This window comes from Alternaria conjuncta, assembly GCF_024043145.1.
Source record: "Alternaria conjuncta strain BMP 0040 chromosome Unknown scaffold_19, whole genome shotgun sequence".
Taxonomy (NCBI): Eukaryota; Fungi; Ascomycota; class Dothideomycetes; order Pleosporales; family Pleosporaceae; genus Alternaria; species Alternaria conjuncta.
The window spans coordinates 394674-409851 of record NW_026250108.1 but is presented as its reverse complement, the minus strand read 5'-3'; the positions used below and the strand labels follow the sequence as shown (position 1 = coordinate 409851).

General features: G+C 50.4%; 4 protein-coding genes across 4 annotated transcripts; 3 read left to right on the top strand and 1 right to left on the bottom strand.

Moving 5' to 3' along the window:
• Positions 1-2030: 2030 nt before the first annotated feature.
• Positions 2031-3678, top strand: RRP3 (ribosomal RNA processing protein; the record flags this gene model as incomplete). Its single annotated transcript, XM_051474107.1, has 2 exons — positions 2031-2718; positions 2777-3678. The coding sequence occupies 2 exons, from the start codon at positions 2031-2033 to the stop codon at positions 3676-3678; spliced, it is 1590 nt and encodes a 529-aa protein (XP_051322184.1).
• Positions 3679-6828: 3150 nt separating this feature from the next.
• J4E85_009888 (uncharacterized protein) lies at positions 6829-7437 on the bottom strand (the record flags this gene model as incomplete). Its single annotated transcript, XM_051474106.1, has 2 exons — positions 6829-7161; positions 7210-7437. 2 exons carry the CDS (start codon positions 7435-7437, stop codon positions 6829-6831), a joined length of 561 nt encoding a protein of 186 aa, XP_051322183.1.
• A 1428-nt stretch (positions 7438-8865) lies between these two features.
• Positions 8866-11189, top strand: J4E85_009887 (uncharacterized protein; the record flags this gene model as incomplete). The annotated part of the gene is made up of 5 exons (XM_051474105.1): positions 8866-9988; positions 10042-10391; positions 10443-10648; positions 10698-10827; positions 10881-11189. The coding sequence occupies 5 exons, from the start codon at positions 8866-8868 to the stop codon at positions 11187-11189; spliced, it is 2118 nt and encodes a 705-aa protein (XP_051322182.1).
• A 1893-nt stretch (positions 11190-13082) lies between these two features.
• J4E85_009886 (uncharacterized protein) lies at positions 13083-14312 on the top strand (the record flags this gene model as incomplete). The annotated part of the gene is made up of 5 exons (XM_051474104.1): positions 13083-13340; positions 13416-13597; positions 13649-13816; positions 13904-14060; positions 14181-14312. The coding sequence occupies 5 exons, from the start codon at positions 13083-13085 to the stop codon at positions 14310-14312; spliced, it is 897 nt and encodes a 298-aa protein (XP_051322181.1).
• Between the last annotated feature and the right edge of the window lie 866 nt (positions 14313-15178).

The window sequence follows — 15178 nt, the reverse complement described above, 5'->3', positions numbered from 1 at the left end:
GGTGTGCGGAGAGGAGCTGGGAGGAGTTGGTGCAGGAGGGGGTGGGGTGGGAATTGAGTGCGGATGGGGAGAGGGTTTTGATTAAGAAGATGAAGGGGTGATGGGACTTGACGGAATTGTATGAGATTTGATACCCGCTTAGTTTAGATATCATGGATTGGTTGGATTTAAGGATGAAGCGTTGAACATTCAGGGTATCATTAAGACTTTTCTATCAGACCACATCACTCATCCTCCATCTCCTCGTCCTCATCTTCATCTTCTTCCTCCCCAGCATCAGCAGCATCCTGCCAAACATCGTCGTCCATATCATACGCATCCAAAAGATCATCATCCATCTCCTCGTCCTCATCCTCCTCTTCGCCCTCACCCTCGCCAGTCTCCCCCCTAGCAGCAGCCCTCTCCTTGCGCTTCTTCTCCACATTCTCCTTCTGAACACGTCTCCTCTCCTCCTTCTCCTTATTCCTCTGTGTCCACTTCTTCTCCAACTCCTGCTCCTCTTTCTTGCTCTTCTTGATGTATTCATGCCACATGATCTTGCCGCCGCAGACATCTTCTTCGACTTTTGTGAGGCGCAGCTTCATGCGCGGGCCCAGTTCAACGAGCTTGACGGCGCGCTTCTCGACGCGGGGTTTTGAGCCGCGGGCGCGGGCGTGCGAGGTCTCGTCGCCGGCTTTTAGCTTTTCTTTTTCTTTGCGGGAGAGGACTTTTTGGCGGACGGGTTGCGCGACTTCGACTTCGGCGTCGGTGTCTTGTTCGGTGTCGGAGGCGGATGTGTAGCCGGCGGCTGAGGGGTCGAGCATGTAGTCTGCGACGTCCTGGAGGTGGAGTTAGTGGATATTCTATATGCGTTTTGGAGAGTGACTGTTTACCTCGAGCTTTCCCAGATTAGGCAGTGCGCTCTTCTTCTTCTCCTTGCTGCCAATGAGCTTCTCAGCTGCGTATAACCGGCGGATGGCTTTCGGTACGCCCGTGACTTTGGTTGTGATTGCGTAGTGTCTCAGGCTGATTGTGACGGAGCCATTCTCTTCCGAGGGAGGCTCACGGTTGAGAAGGAGGACGCGCTTGATCGAGTGTAGAGGGGTAGTGTGCGGTTGGATGGGCGGGAACAAGCCCTGGAACATGTCCGTCACAAGCTTCTCCAGATGCTTAGGAGGTGCCTTGTCGCCGAGTCGTTCTCTTTCCGCATCGCTGGTAAGAAAGTTGTTCATTACAAGCAGCGGTGCGACTAGGAAGTCGTTTGCGCCAGCCCGTGGGCGTCTCATGGACTTGAGAATATCTTTGCAGAGACTGTAGTTTTCGACTCGGAAATGGAGGGTAGGTCCGCGGGGGACGCGGCATAGTCTGAGGTTGACGTTACCGACTTCTGAGCGGGAGAAGAGGAGAAGATGGCTGACACCGAGCGGTCCACACATGACGAGGAAGTCCTTCGAGGCTGTTAGCTCAGATCATGCTGACAGCTGTGTATGCCATACCTTGAGCTTGTTCGCCCTTCGCTCCTTCAGCCGAATAGCGGTATCGGGCTCCAGGCAGTGGCGCACATCGTTCACGAGGTCTGAGACAGATCTTCCCACTCTGTACTTCGTTAACAACCGAGGCGAAAGTTACCTCGACCTGGAAAACTCACTCTTGCGCGCCGATACGAATGACCATAGATTTCGGTGTTCCTGCTATCGGCTTCTTGGAAAGCTCCTTGTCGCGCACCGACTGCTTCTTCCTCGCGGTTCCTTTTCCACGAGCCATTGCGAAGACTCAGTTATCTCTGACCAAGTTGAAGTATTGACGGGTATTGCAGATGACTGAGCGTATAATTCTTGCGCTGCGATCGCGTTCTCTACTCGAGTAAGCCAGAGGAGGGCGTTGTGGTGTTGTTGAGTGAACGAGTTCGTCGCATGCAGTCGCAAACTAGAGCTCGCCGGCTGTCGAACTTTTAGGTGGGTCCGCCAAGATTTCGCGGTTTCTTTGGTTCCAACCGCGGTACCGTGATTCTGTCGCACGACTTTTCCAGACTCAACAATCATAACCACAACATGCCTGGCGTCACGAAACGAAAGCTCCACGCGGATGCGACTACCACTGCCGGTGCGTCGTCGAAGAAAGTACGACCTTCGAATGCACCTGCGAAGAAAGTCCAGAAGAAGCCTGCACCACCACCGGAATCCGAGTCCGGCGATGATGATGACGCCTCAGAGAGAGACTCCACGGATGCCGAAGAAGCCCAAGATGTAGTAGGCGACAGCAGTTCAAAAGACGAAGCAGGGCCCTCTACCACTGCCGACACAACGAGCGAAGAAGCGCAACCCGCCGCGAACGAACCGAAGAAGACCTTCGCCGATCTAGGCGTGCGCGAGGAGCTCTGCGACGCAGTTGAAAACCTGAAATACGTACATCCGACTCCTATCCAGGAACAAGCTATACCTCTGGCTCTTCAGGGTAGGGATGTCATCGGATTGGCAGAGACGGGTTCTGGAAAGACGGCAGCGTTCGTCCTACCTATTCTTCAGTCGCTCCTAGAGAAGCCACAACCTTTGTTTGGTCTGATTCTGGCCCCAACACGAGAGTTGGCATACCAAATCGCACAACAGGTGGATGCTTTGGGTAGCATTATCAACGTCAAGTGCGCGACGTTGGTGGGAGGAATGGATATGGTGCCTCAGGCTATCTCGCTGTCCAAGAAACCGCACGTCGTAGTAGCGACACCTGGACGCTTGCTTGACCGTGAGTCACGCACATAAACGAACTATACGTGACACCCATACTGACCACATCCGCGTAGATCTGGAAAACACGAAAGGCTTCAGTCTGAAGCATCTGAAATACATGGTTCTCGACGAAGCCGATCGCTTGCTCGACCTCGATTTCGGTCCCGTACTAGACAAGATCCTGAAGGTACTTCCTCGGGAAGGACGACACACATACCTATTCTCAGCGACCATGTCCTCCAAGGTCGAGAGTCTCCAGCGCGCCGCCCTACAAAACCCAGTCCGCGTGAGCATCAGCAGCTCCTCGCACCAAGTCGTCTCGACCCTACTACAGCGCTACATCTTCCTCCCATTCAAGTGGAAGGACCTCTACCTCATCCACCTCCTCAATGACAACATCGGCCACCCGACCATCATCTTCACCCGCACAGTCAATGAAACCCAACGTATCTCTATCCTCCTCCGCACCCTCGGCTTCGGCGCCATCCCACTACACGGCCAACTAGGCCAGTCCGCCCGTCTGGGTGCCCTCAACAAATTCAAATCAAAGAGCCGAGACATCCTCGTTGCCACCGACGTCGCAGCCCGTGGTCTCGATATCCCCGCCGTTGACCTCGTAGTCAACTTCGACTTGCCAAGCGACTCTCAGACTTACGTCCATCGTGTTGGTCGAACTGCAAGAGCGGGAAAGTCGGGTAAGGCGGTGTCGTTCGTTACACAGTACGATCTTGAGATCTGGCTAAGGATTGAGAATGCGCTGGGTAAGAAGATCCCGGAAGAGGCCATCAACAAGGATGAAGCGATGGTATACGCGGAGCGCGTTGGCGATGCGCAAAGGATAGCTGTTCGTGAGATGAAAGACTACCATGAGCAAAGAGGTAGCAGAGGCGGACGCGGTGGCCGAGGTGGATCAAGAGGAGGACGCGGCGGAGGTCGGGGCAGAGGTCGCGACACGATGGACACTGAGGAGGGTTAGATGTCATGTGTCTAGGTGTGGGTTGTCGGTTTTGGCGTTTTGATCTTTTCGCGTATACCCTACGAGTTGCTTGATCCCCGACCATGTCTTGGAGAAGATGGCACCCTTGGTCAGGACCGAAAAGTTTGTGTGCTTGTGTTTTGGAGGGGGTTGTGGGTGGGGCTGGATTATGATGGATTATGCGAGCATCGAATATGATATATGAACACATCGCTTTACCGAGGAGACTTTGATGGGCTTAGCGGGTATTGTGGAGGGTATAAAAGGCGTCTTTCGGTCTCACTTCTCATGTCTTTTCCAACATCCAGAATTTCCTCTTCGTTTCCAAAAGCTGAGGAAGACTCAGAAATGATTCCAAAATATCCAGACTCCTCCCTCATGTTCTCTTCCAAAATATCAAAAACTCCCAATGATGCCTCTGCCTGCTCGTCCCATCAGCTTCTTACTTTACGACCAAAACCTTTGCGATCTTGTACATGGGATATGGCGTTTCTAAATCTCACACTGGCCTCGCATTCATTATTACGGCGTTGCATATGTAATGCTGGAAGCCCGCTATTATACATGGCATAGAAGGCACCTCCCTACGACGTCTTCTCTCTTCCTTCCACACACCCAGACTTTCTCTCCTCTTCTCAAAAAGGAGAGAGTGAAGACGATGATGACTTCCAAAATCCTGGGTTCCTTCTGCTTATGTCCTCCGCAAACCATGAAAACATTCCTGCTATGACTCCGCCTGTCGATATCTTCGGGCTCATACTTCAGCATCAAAAGATCTTTTCGTTCTCTACATAGTATACGATATCCGAATGTTTGAGTTGAGATTTGCTGAAATGACAGAACTATTCTGCTATGCGACTTTGAAAGCTCGTGACTGTGGATGGCTATATAAGCTGTTCTCTCTTGTCCATGCTTTGTCGTTCCTCAATATCAACATCTTTCTTCTCGATTACCAAAACAAGGTGACCATGACTCCATGTTTCCAAAATTCGACGACAAGCGCGCGATGTCTCGTTCTGAAAAGATGATGAAGTTTCCACATGACGCTGCCCCTCCATGCGAATCAGCTATCGATCTCGATGATAGGTTTTTGGCTATAATACGAAACAACAGTCTTCCATACTCCAAAAGCCTCGATAGAGCACACATGTGTTGTGCAGCATACGGAATAGTATTATACCGAGCACATGGCCCATCGACAGTACAAACATACGCTGCAGTTCCGTTTGTTGCACGAATTCAATCGCACGACAAGAACGTCGTGTAGCGTTGCAAATCTCACAAAGTCGGCAGAGCCATTATCGCTTTGCGGATGTTTTTGAGTTGCGCTTAGAACAACACTGATGAGGCTGAGAGGGAGAGTGAAGTGCTTCAAACCCCCTTTATATCGACGCCGGAGTTGCCCACATAACGAGGTATGCTTTGATGTTGGTTTAGTACAATCTCAAGCCACAGTCTGGATCATGACCTGTTCGTATGCAGATTTTGGAGGCCCCATCGTTCTGTTCGGCGGCGTTTCCCAATCATGAGGCATACTGCTAGCGTCTTTTTGGAGTGCGGTGGACTGGACGAAGTTTTGGGTAAATGGGCAGGATGCGGCATAGCAGCCATGCAGGCTTCAAACATGAATTTTTGGAAAAGAACAGGAACAACCCATCATAATCGGCCATGGCAGTTTTGGACATTCAAACCTGAGCGAGGGGATAATGAAGTAGAGAAGGAGGAGAGTCGTGAGGGGTATTTATACGTCCCTGTATCACGTGTTGAAGTGGCATTTATAGTTCCAGTAAAAGCGGCGAGAGATGTTACTGGATGATGAATGTTTTTGGAATTGAGAAAGTTGCGGCCGACAGAAATCATGTCGGGTAACATGATGGTTTTTGAAAGACCACGTATTGGCATATACCGGATGCTTCTAGGTTTTGAACAGGTAGGAGTAAGATGAATGTCTCGATGCTCATGATGAGAAAGATAGAACTTAAGTAAGGTCAGGAACGGACAGCCATGCGAATGTCGTGAGGAGTCTTGGATATCTGCTGGCAGGAAACATCGGTCATGTAAAACCAGTTTTCGGGTTCTTCAGACCTTGAAGAGGGTCTTTGGTATAGTAGATAGCTTCATATCATGATTGGCAGCGACATGCTTGTTTGCTTGTTGTTATTGTAACCACCAGCGCAGCACATGAAATACCCAGCTGTTTGTTTTGAGTGCTGAGACCGCCGCGGGAGACAGCAAACACATAGATCCATTTCTCTCCTGATTTTGGATCTATCGACAGGGAAATGTCGATTTCTGAAGCCTTGGAAATTTGGAGTAGATGGTAGGCGAAAGAGATAATTCCGATCAGGTTTTAAGGTAGATGGGAAACAGACAAGAGAACCGTTCATGTAAAGTATGAATGAATCTTTTGGAGAGAAGCACAGAAAGCCCATGGCTTATACGAAGCGATGTTTTGGAATTCTCCAGCAAAGGAGTGGATGATGGAGGGAAGGAAGAAGGGTGACTAGGCGAGCTTTTATATCTGGCCGGGTGCTATAGTGCGCTAGACTTGATGGATACGCCGAGAGACATATACAGATATAGTTTGGCTTTTGGGATATGCGAATTCCTGTGGTGCCAAAAGACATGATGTCTGCAAAGATATGTTTTCGAACAGCCCGAACACTCGCATGTGTGGGCTTCCACCAGGTTTTAGAAGTTGGAACGAAGATTAATCTGTCGCCGCTCTCACCGAGAGAGGAGAAAGTAGCCTTTGGTAGGGACAAAGCCGCAAAGTCATGCTATGATTCGCGTGGGGTTTTGGAGACTTTGGAAGTTGAGAATGCCACATGCTTTGGAACAAACACCTTTTTGGAGGACTATGAAAGGGTCTTTTGAATCAGCGAAGCGAGACATCAGAATTGAAACCGAGTTCTTTGGTTTCCATAATTTGGTCTTCTGGAAAGCCGACGCCGCACATAGTGACTTCGAAGAATGGATTTTAGAAAGAACGAGTTCTCGGCAGGACACAACAGCCATATCGCTTTCAGATTTATCTTTTTTACACCCATGACCTTTTGAGGTATCATTTTGGAAAATGGTGGAATCGAGTAGATGGTAGAAGGAAGGGTTAATCTCCATCAACGATATCTACTTATACCCCCGGCCCTCCTAAATCGGCGTACCCGCAGTACCCTTCTCCATCTCCTCACAAAGCTTACCCAACTCCTCAATCACAACTTGGTGGTCATCCCACTGCTTCAGCCCACTCACAACGACCACCGCAACCGGCCCATCGCAGTTTTTGATGTAAATCGGCACACCACCACCATGAATCGCATAATCTTTCGCCGTCTCGCCAAGCCCCATCTTGGCCTTGAACTTCTCCTCATCGCCTTCAAATTGGTTCTGCAGACGCCACGTGCTTGCGTTAAAGCGGATGACGGCTGCGCGTTTGCGGCTGACCCAGAAGTCGTTGTCTAGGGCTGTGCCGGAATGGGTAACCTGCTTCATATCAGCAAAGCAATTGTAGGTGTTGATCATGGTACTCACGGCGTGGAAAAGCACATGACCTGGCGTGCTAATGGTAGAGATATCTACAACAGCCGGTCGCTCAAAGGTAAGCAGGCGTGTGCGGAGGTTGTAGCCGAGCTTGAACGCGATGCCGGAATCCCAGTGTGGCAACAGAGCGGCTTTTTCTTGCTTCTTGATGGCTTCGACATCGCGGGGTGCTTCTGAGAGGCCCACGTGTTGCGGGATCTGGATATCGTCTGTCGCCATCTTGAAAGTTGTTCGTTGCGGATGTTAAAGTGGTGTAGATGAGCGATCAAAGTATGTGGTAGCAGGCGTCAAGTAATTCCTGTTCTGCCCGTAAAGTAGTGGCTGATGCAGAAGGATATATCTCCGATAACATGTTGAGATGCCATGCCGAGTTCTAGATCGCCGATGTCATCCGTTGGCAGAGCTTTTCATAAATGTGGCTCTGCCGGCAGGCGGAGGCTCCGCATTGTTGCGCTAATTCCCCGCCATCATCGATCTTCCGCAGAGCCGCGTCGGGTCGCGCTCCTACTCTCTCGACACGCTCAGCTTCCGACGCGTTTTCACGCGTGATGTATGTCGCAGCGACCTAGGCATGTCTTTGAAGGGCCACGGGGTGATGCGGCGTGAGAATTACACGTGTTTACTTCGTTTAGAGGTTGTGACGCTGGCCCTGCCTTTCCTACAGCAACTTCGATCGGGGCTCACGACAACGTCTAGTTTACCTCGACCAGCCTGCAGCCGTCTATCGGGACACCGAGCGACTCGCGATATCTGTGCGACGAGTGCAATGGGCCGTGTACGCGGCACGAAGTACGAGAAAGAGAGGGATAGAACATTGCAATTTCTAAGACCATCGCAAACACTCACGTAATCACTACAGCCCCCATACATGGAGTTGAAACAACACCCAGGTTCCAACATGTTCTGCCTTCGCGAGACGCTGATACTATTTGTGTGCGTTACCCGACATGTGTCGCTGACATCAGCGAACGCAAATACCTGATACTGGACGGCGAGGCGAACATACGCTCAGACGACATCGCTATGCAGACCATTGGAGGCTCAGCGCAACGACTCTATCGAAGTCGTTTATCCAGCTCATCGAATTCATATAATCTGGACAATATGGCTTGAAGATACGGGTCGAGTGGACCTGGACTTCTCTTTAACCCGTTGAGCATGGCTCACGTTGATCGAGACGGAACTTGTTCAACACAACATTATCATTCAGTCGTCCTTTGCAGCTCCCATACGAATTTCCGTGCCGTAGAACCGGTACGTTGTTCTGATCCAAAGATAAAGTACATCGAATGTGCCTTACGCCGCTCGGCCTCAGAACAGGCTGGCAATTTTAGACCTGAGGGAGGCGTCAGGCATCCGAACAGTACTGTTTCCTCGTCGGCATGGAGTCATTCCGTCTGTCATTGTGGGCTGGTTAAGGTGAGTGGTCTATTTCTGTTCATGTGTTTGAATATATGAAGAAGGCATGACGCTCCAAAAGCGAGACCATACACGCACATTCAGCAACGACTACACTCATACCATCTTGTACACATTACGATTTTCGCATCCACCAGAGTACTGCTTCTTCGATTGGCTGTTCGCGGCAATTGAGCACCTCTTTATCCGATTCGCTGTGAATTTCCCCGCTTCGCCAAGGCTTCCGACATGGTTCACATCTCGCGCGTTGTTCTGGGAGCAATCGCAGTCTTCCTCACACACATCACTATTGGAGCGGCTACAACTGGGCCTGCCGTCTCCCTCCATCATAGGATGGCTACCAATGACGAAGTGGCAACTGGATCAACCAGCCGCATCGATTCGACCAACCCCGGGGTGAAATCATCATGCGCCACCTCAGACAACAAGGGAACCAAGAGAGATACATGCCATCCGGATTCAAATGACGCCTCTCCAGCAGAGACCGTGGAGACTACGAAGCGCGTCAAGAGAGAGGAAGATATTCCCAGAGCCTATCTCCTCAGCACCATTGACGGCATCAACAGAGCCCAATACGAAGAGTGGGCCAAGAAGCCGCCGCTTGGTGACAAGGAAGGCGACATAATCGCTTTCGATGAACTCGACTGGGTTTCTTGCCAATATCTGAATCTCACTGACGCCGAGGCCGCTATCGTCCGCCAGGATCCTATCATAAGATTCATCGAGCGAATTACTGAAGACGATGGTGAGCTGCGCGTCATCCCTCCGCAGGAAGATTCGAGTTCACTACTTCCAAGTTCACTCCATGTCAAAGCTCAGGCACTCAACCAGAGGGATGAGAGTGCAGCTCATCTCAAGTTGCTATCAGCCAGGAACCAGAGAAATGACCCCACACAGCTACCGAACTATGTGTTCGAGCCTTCACTCGGAAAAGGTCAAACGATCTACGTCCTCGATAGTGGTTATCGTAAGAGCCACCAAGAATTCGATGCTTCGGAGCGCGAGGTTCGAGACTTTACTGTTGCTAACCGATACACATTCGCTGGTATTGACCTCACGGACGATCAAAAAGGCCCAGAGGATATGACAGATGTCACTGGTCACGGCACCCAGGTTGCAAGTATTGCGGCTGGATACGTCAGTGGCGTGGCTTCGAAAGCAAATCTTGTTGTTGTGAAGATGGTAAACTGGGCCAAAAACCCTAGGAAACCTGACCAACCTGGTCTTATACCACGCGGCGTCACGGACTCAGCGCTAGAGTATGCCTTCGCATGGGCGTTGAAGGACATTGGGCAACAACGGCTTAAAAATCCCGACCCTAACGCAAGGTATATCATCAACCTATCCTATGGTAAGTGTCGCCTTCCACGGACTTCATCCTAGACCACGCTAACAACAGTTGAGGCTGGACCAAAGAACTACATCCTGGTAAGATTGCGGTATTGGAGCTGGTACTTAAGAAGTGCAAGGACCAAGACGTCACCCTTGTTGTTGCTGCAGGTAACGATGGGAGAATTCGCACTCTGGATGCCATCATACCGCAAGCCTTTGGCACCGATGACAGATTCAGCATGATAACCGTGGGTGGCGTGGACAATGCTGGTAAATACTATGCGAAAACGATTCAAGGAACCGGCCAAGGTGGTCAGGTCGACATTTACGCAGGCGCAGTCGGCGTCGTTGCTGCAAAGCATGATGAAGCAGATGACTCCACCGTTACGGACGACGGAACATCCCTCGCAGCCCCAGCGATTGTGGGTATCCATCATCATCTTCAGTTCAGCAGAACATGCTAACGATGACAGGCCGGACTTGCTGCATACTATTTCAGTATCCCTGCATTAAACAGCAACTGGAACGACGGCAGCGTACCAGCAGACATGAAGAAATTCATTCTAGACCATGCGGAAATCAGGAACGATGACCCTTTCAATGAAGGCGACACATATCCCGTATCGCCGAAGCCCGAAAAGGAGAGCCTCAAAGTGCCATACAACCTGGCCCAGAATACGTACGGTATCTTCCTTGCACCAAATTAACACGAACTAACTCGGCCACAGACTTTGCGACCTCCCCGATGCGGCAGCCAAGCGCTCCCTCTTCGCCAAGAGAGCTACAACACCCGAAAAGTCGGTTCCTGGCCGCCCGATCGTCGAGAACGGCGAGGTCACAAACGAAGATTTGAAGAATGTTCGTCACCTCCTACGCGTCCCGACGAAGATCGTGAACTAACAACACCACAGGAAATCTGCAACGTCCACAACCGCCCCGCTCCAGAAACCGAACCCGAACAAACACCAGAAGCACAGCCACCACCCCCAAACACAGCGGGATGCGAAATTCTCGGAAAGGGCGTAGGAGCTGGGGAGTTCAAGATCACAGGATCTGGATGGGGTGACGAAGCGTCGCTCAAGGAGAAATTCGGTGATTGGGCGTTCGGCTATACTGCTGGCGATTCTTTCACGGTTACGTTTATGAGTGCCAAGGAGCCGGGTGAGATTGAGACGGCTGTGAGGGAGATGTCCGGGTTGGGCGATGTTACTTGCACTTAGAGGATGGAGTTGGACGGGCGGCGCATGTGAGAGCTTGGTTTGGATGGCGAACGCGGCGTTTGGGACATGGGCTGCGCTTCTGCATGCATGATTGGGAACGATGTTTCGTCAGGATATGCTATCACTGTCCGCAGCCCTATCGAATACACACGGGCTCTTCTCTCATATACTGGTTCTGATCTGTAACTTGGTGACATGGCTGCGTGAATACCAACTTTTGGAACAAGGAAACACATCAGATCTTCGAATTGACCTTTTACATTGAGTAAATAAGAAAGTGGCGCACCTCTCAGAGACATGTATTGTCCTGGAGAATATTTTGGTATGATCGCCTTAGGTATCCGGAGTCCATGATCTGGAGGCGTGAGAAGGGAAGCGGCAGGTATTCATACAGCATAGGAGGCTAAGCGTACGTCTCACATGACGGCGAAACAACCGCTTTCTGGATGTCGCGCCGACATGAACTTGCGATGATAAACTTCGAAGTGCTCGAGGATAGTATACACACGAACATGCTATGATGGTGTTTAAGCTTTGGAAATTGTAGGGAAATGGTCGACTGAAGGTATGAAGAAAGAGGCAAAGCCGAACGATTAGAAGTTTTTACACTGCGCATCGGTATCATGCGTTAAGTACTATGCACTTTTGAAAACATCTGAAAGTTCATTCCGCATGTAAAGGTAGGGTAGTTGTTTCTTAACCACTGCGAAGTCATTTGCATGAATCGACATATTTTTCGAGCTGTGTAGTGCGAGCCACAAGTGGCCGAAAGACGTCGCCTTGGATGGTGCTTAATTTTAGAGAACTGCGAATGCGTATTGTTGAGGGAAGAAGGCGGGGGAGAGAAAGGGTGGCGGTTTATATCGAATGTCAACCCACTAACGCTGGAAGGTGGCACGGTAAGTCGTACACGACTGCCGCCATGTAGTGTTACCGTGTGCATTTTGATGTGCTCGGCCCAGAACCATGTTACACTTGGTTCTATTTTTCGATAACGGATGTATTTGGAAACGCCTGGCAGGCAGGATGTCGACACATGGCGGCTCGTACTCGATCTTTAGGAAATCATAATGATTTGCGTATTTATAGGGGCAGATGGTAGCCAGACAGCAGAAGCTTTTATAGTCAAAAAGCACCAGTGTTCATAAACATCGTTCGAGATTTGATCCCTTTTTGTAGAAGTATAGCTGGCATGTCAGATCTTGCAAGCGGAACTCGAAAAGATGAAGAGACAGGAAGACATGGCCAGTTTGAGTGTGGCTTTCGGTGGCATAAACGGCGAAGGGAGACCACCACTCATCATCGTGCTCATCAACGTTTATGGTATGCAGGATAGCGCAATGTGAAGTTGGTGGACAGGACACTCAGCATGAGGAGATCTGCTTTTATACCAGCACCATCGCCCGTGCTTTCCGCACCCTCGTTTGCCGGCATATACCGGTGACGTCAGATTCCTCGTCTTCACTTCACGCCTTGCGCATCTTATGCATCGCAGATGCATCAACACCACGCGTTTTCATTTCGCGCATCGCGTTCTTGTTATCATCCTTTCGAGCGACGGAAGATCTGGGCTGTTCGGTAATTGCTGCCCCGATAACCGAGTGCGGGTTGACCCTGTAAGATGCGGGGACTCCGCGTCGGCGTCATTCCTTGAAGCTATTTCCGCAACTTCTAACGTATTTGAACTGCGGAGATGAGGCTAGCCTGCTGATGGCGTTGCTAAACCCCTTGCGACAAATTGGAGAAATGATATCTTCCGGTGGCGTTGGGAAGAGTGTCAGTATAAGTACTGAGCGCTTGGCGCAACACTCACATTTGCTTGGAGTAGACGCCAGCCAGTATCTCAAACATATCAGATCAGCTGCTTGGTGACCTTGAGTATATCTTTCCAGTATGAAGTTCCAAACATCATTACCATATCTTCTTGGCTTCGGCACCGCGGCCTCGGCGCTACCCCAAAGCCTCTCGGAGAGACACGCAGGCGCAGCTACAAGTGCAACTGTACCAACAATCTGGATTGCAGGCGACTCAACAACCGCACCAGATGGTGGTCACAACGGCACAGAAGGCTGGGGACAATACCTTCAGTACTCATTCGGCACCAACGCGAAAGTAAACAACTCCGCTTATGCCGGACGATCCGCGCGCTCGGTGGGTCTCTTCTCTTTCCACTTCAGCTACGGTACAAGACAGTAAAAGCACCTGGCTAATGTCTGATTACCATAGTTCACGCGCGAAGGCCGCTTCGACAGAATAGCAAAAGCCCTCCAACCCGGCGATTGGGTCATCATCGAATTCGGCATCAATGATGCCGGCACGCTTCAAAATGGCTCGACTAGCTCAGCAGGAGACAAAGGTCGGCCGCCTTGCCCTGGTGTGGGCGATGAGACGTGTGATGTGACGTTCAAGTAAGCCATTTGACAGCCATACTCATCTTCATGGACTAACTCGTGCAACAGCAACGCTACGGAGGTTGTCCACACATTCCCCTCTTACATCAAATCCGCAGCCTCCACGTTCCTCTCCCTAGGCGCCTCCGGCATCGTCATCTCATCGCAACTCCCCACCAACGTCTGGGAATCTGGAAGTTACAGCTTCACGCCCGGAAGATTCGCGTATTACAATATGTATGTAACATCACCCGGCCGACCACATCAATGTCTACCATCTGCGATTTTGAGGAACAAAGAACGAGTGACTGACATTCGACACAGGCTATCGGCCATTGAACTAGGCGGCCCAGCATCACATGTCTACTTCGTGCAGCATGGAAGTTACGCTGCGCAAGCGCAAAAGCTTCTGGGAAAGGAGGTGGTGGACAAGGAGTATCCGATGGATCATACGCATACGGCGCCGTTTTTGGCGGATGTGGTACGTTCTTGCAACTTTTCTCGCTCATCGCAACTGTGTTCACGTCTTTCCGAACATTTGTCTCTTTCGACTGCTTTTTGTTTTGTATTCGAGAGAGTATTTGACTAACAAGAGGAACAGCACAGCCAGGCTTTTGTACTGGGACTGAAGTGCGGAACTAGTCCCTTGGCGGGGCTGGTGGTCAATGCTACGGCGAGAATCGAGATGGAGAGGGGGGGTTGTTTGCCTGCTAATGCGACGTTGCCGATTTAGATGTCAGGTATGGCCTTGAATGCGTTGTCGACTTCAGCGGAACACATGGCATCGTGACTCTCGCCATTCGAAAAGCTTCGGGAAGGCGAACGCGCAGTTCTCATCGTGCATAACCTTGGTTTCTTTTCGGACTCCGCGGAAACATGCATGCGATGGCGAGATCTTTCGGTGACACAGCGCATTACTGTATAGTCGAGACAATACAGCGAGAGTAGCGAACGTGGTCATGCATTTGCCACCAGCTTCTTTGGAATTCAGTTCCCAATTCTTGAAGTATGCGCGCTTCAGAAAAGAAGTGGAAGTAAAGAGGTGGTATTGCGGATATCTTCCAAGAAACACCAGAAGCAGGGCAATAACTTCTGAGAAGGATTGAGAATTGCGAACGCGCAGCTCTCATGAGTCGATCGTAGAGTTCTTTTGCACTCGGCAGAACATGGACACCGAAGGGTATATCTTTGGTAATGCAGCACAAGATCGTATGTCTCGAATAACCGAACGAGAGGAGCAGAAACGGCCATCAGACGATTACTCATTATCTTAGACTTTAAAATCCATGTTTCGAAGTGTGAGATGTAGAAGTAGAAGTTTGAAGATGATATCGTAGATGTTTCATAAGTAACGCTAGAATACTAGGAACATTTGCAGAGATGATTGTAGAAAGGCGAAGCGCGACCCTCATGCATTGCCGATTTCTCTTTTTGGTATCCGCAGAACATGGTCCAATTCTGCATCGTTTTTGGTGAGTTATAAAGGTCGCTGCTGTGCCGAGGATGCTGCACAGAAGAGGGAGAAGAGCGAACATGCTGCTCTGGCCTTCATCTTTTCAGTTTACCACGCACGTTTTGAAGTACGTGAATGTATGGAAA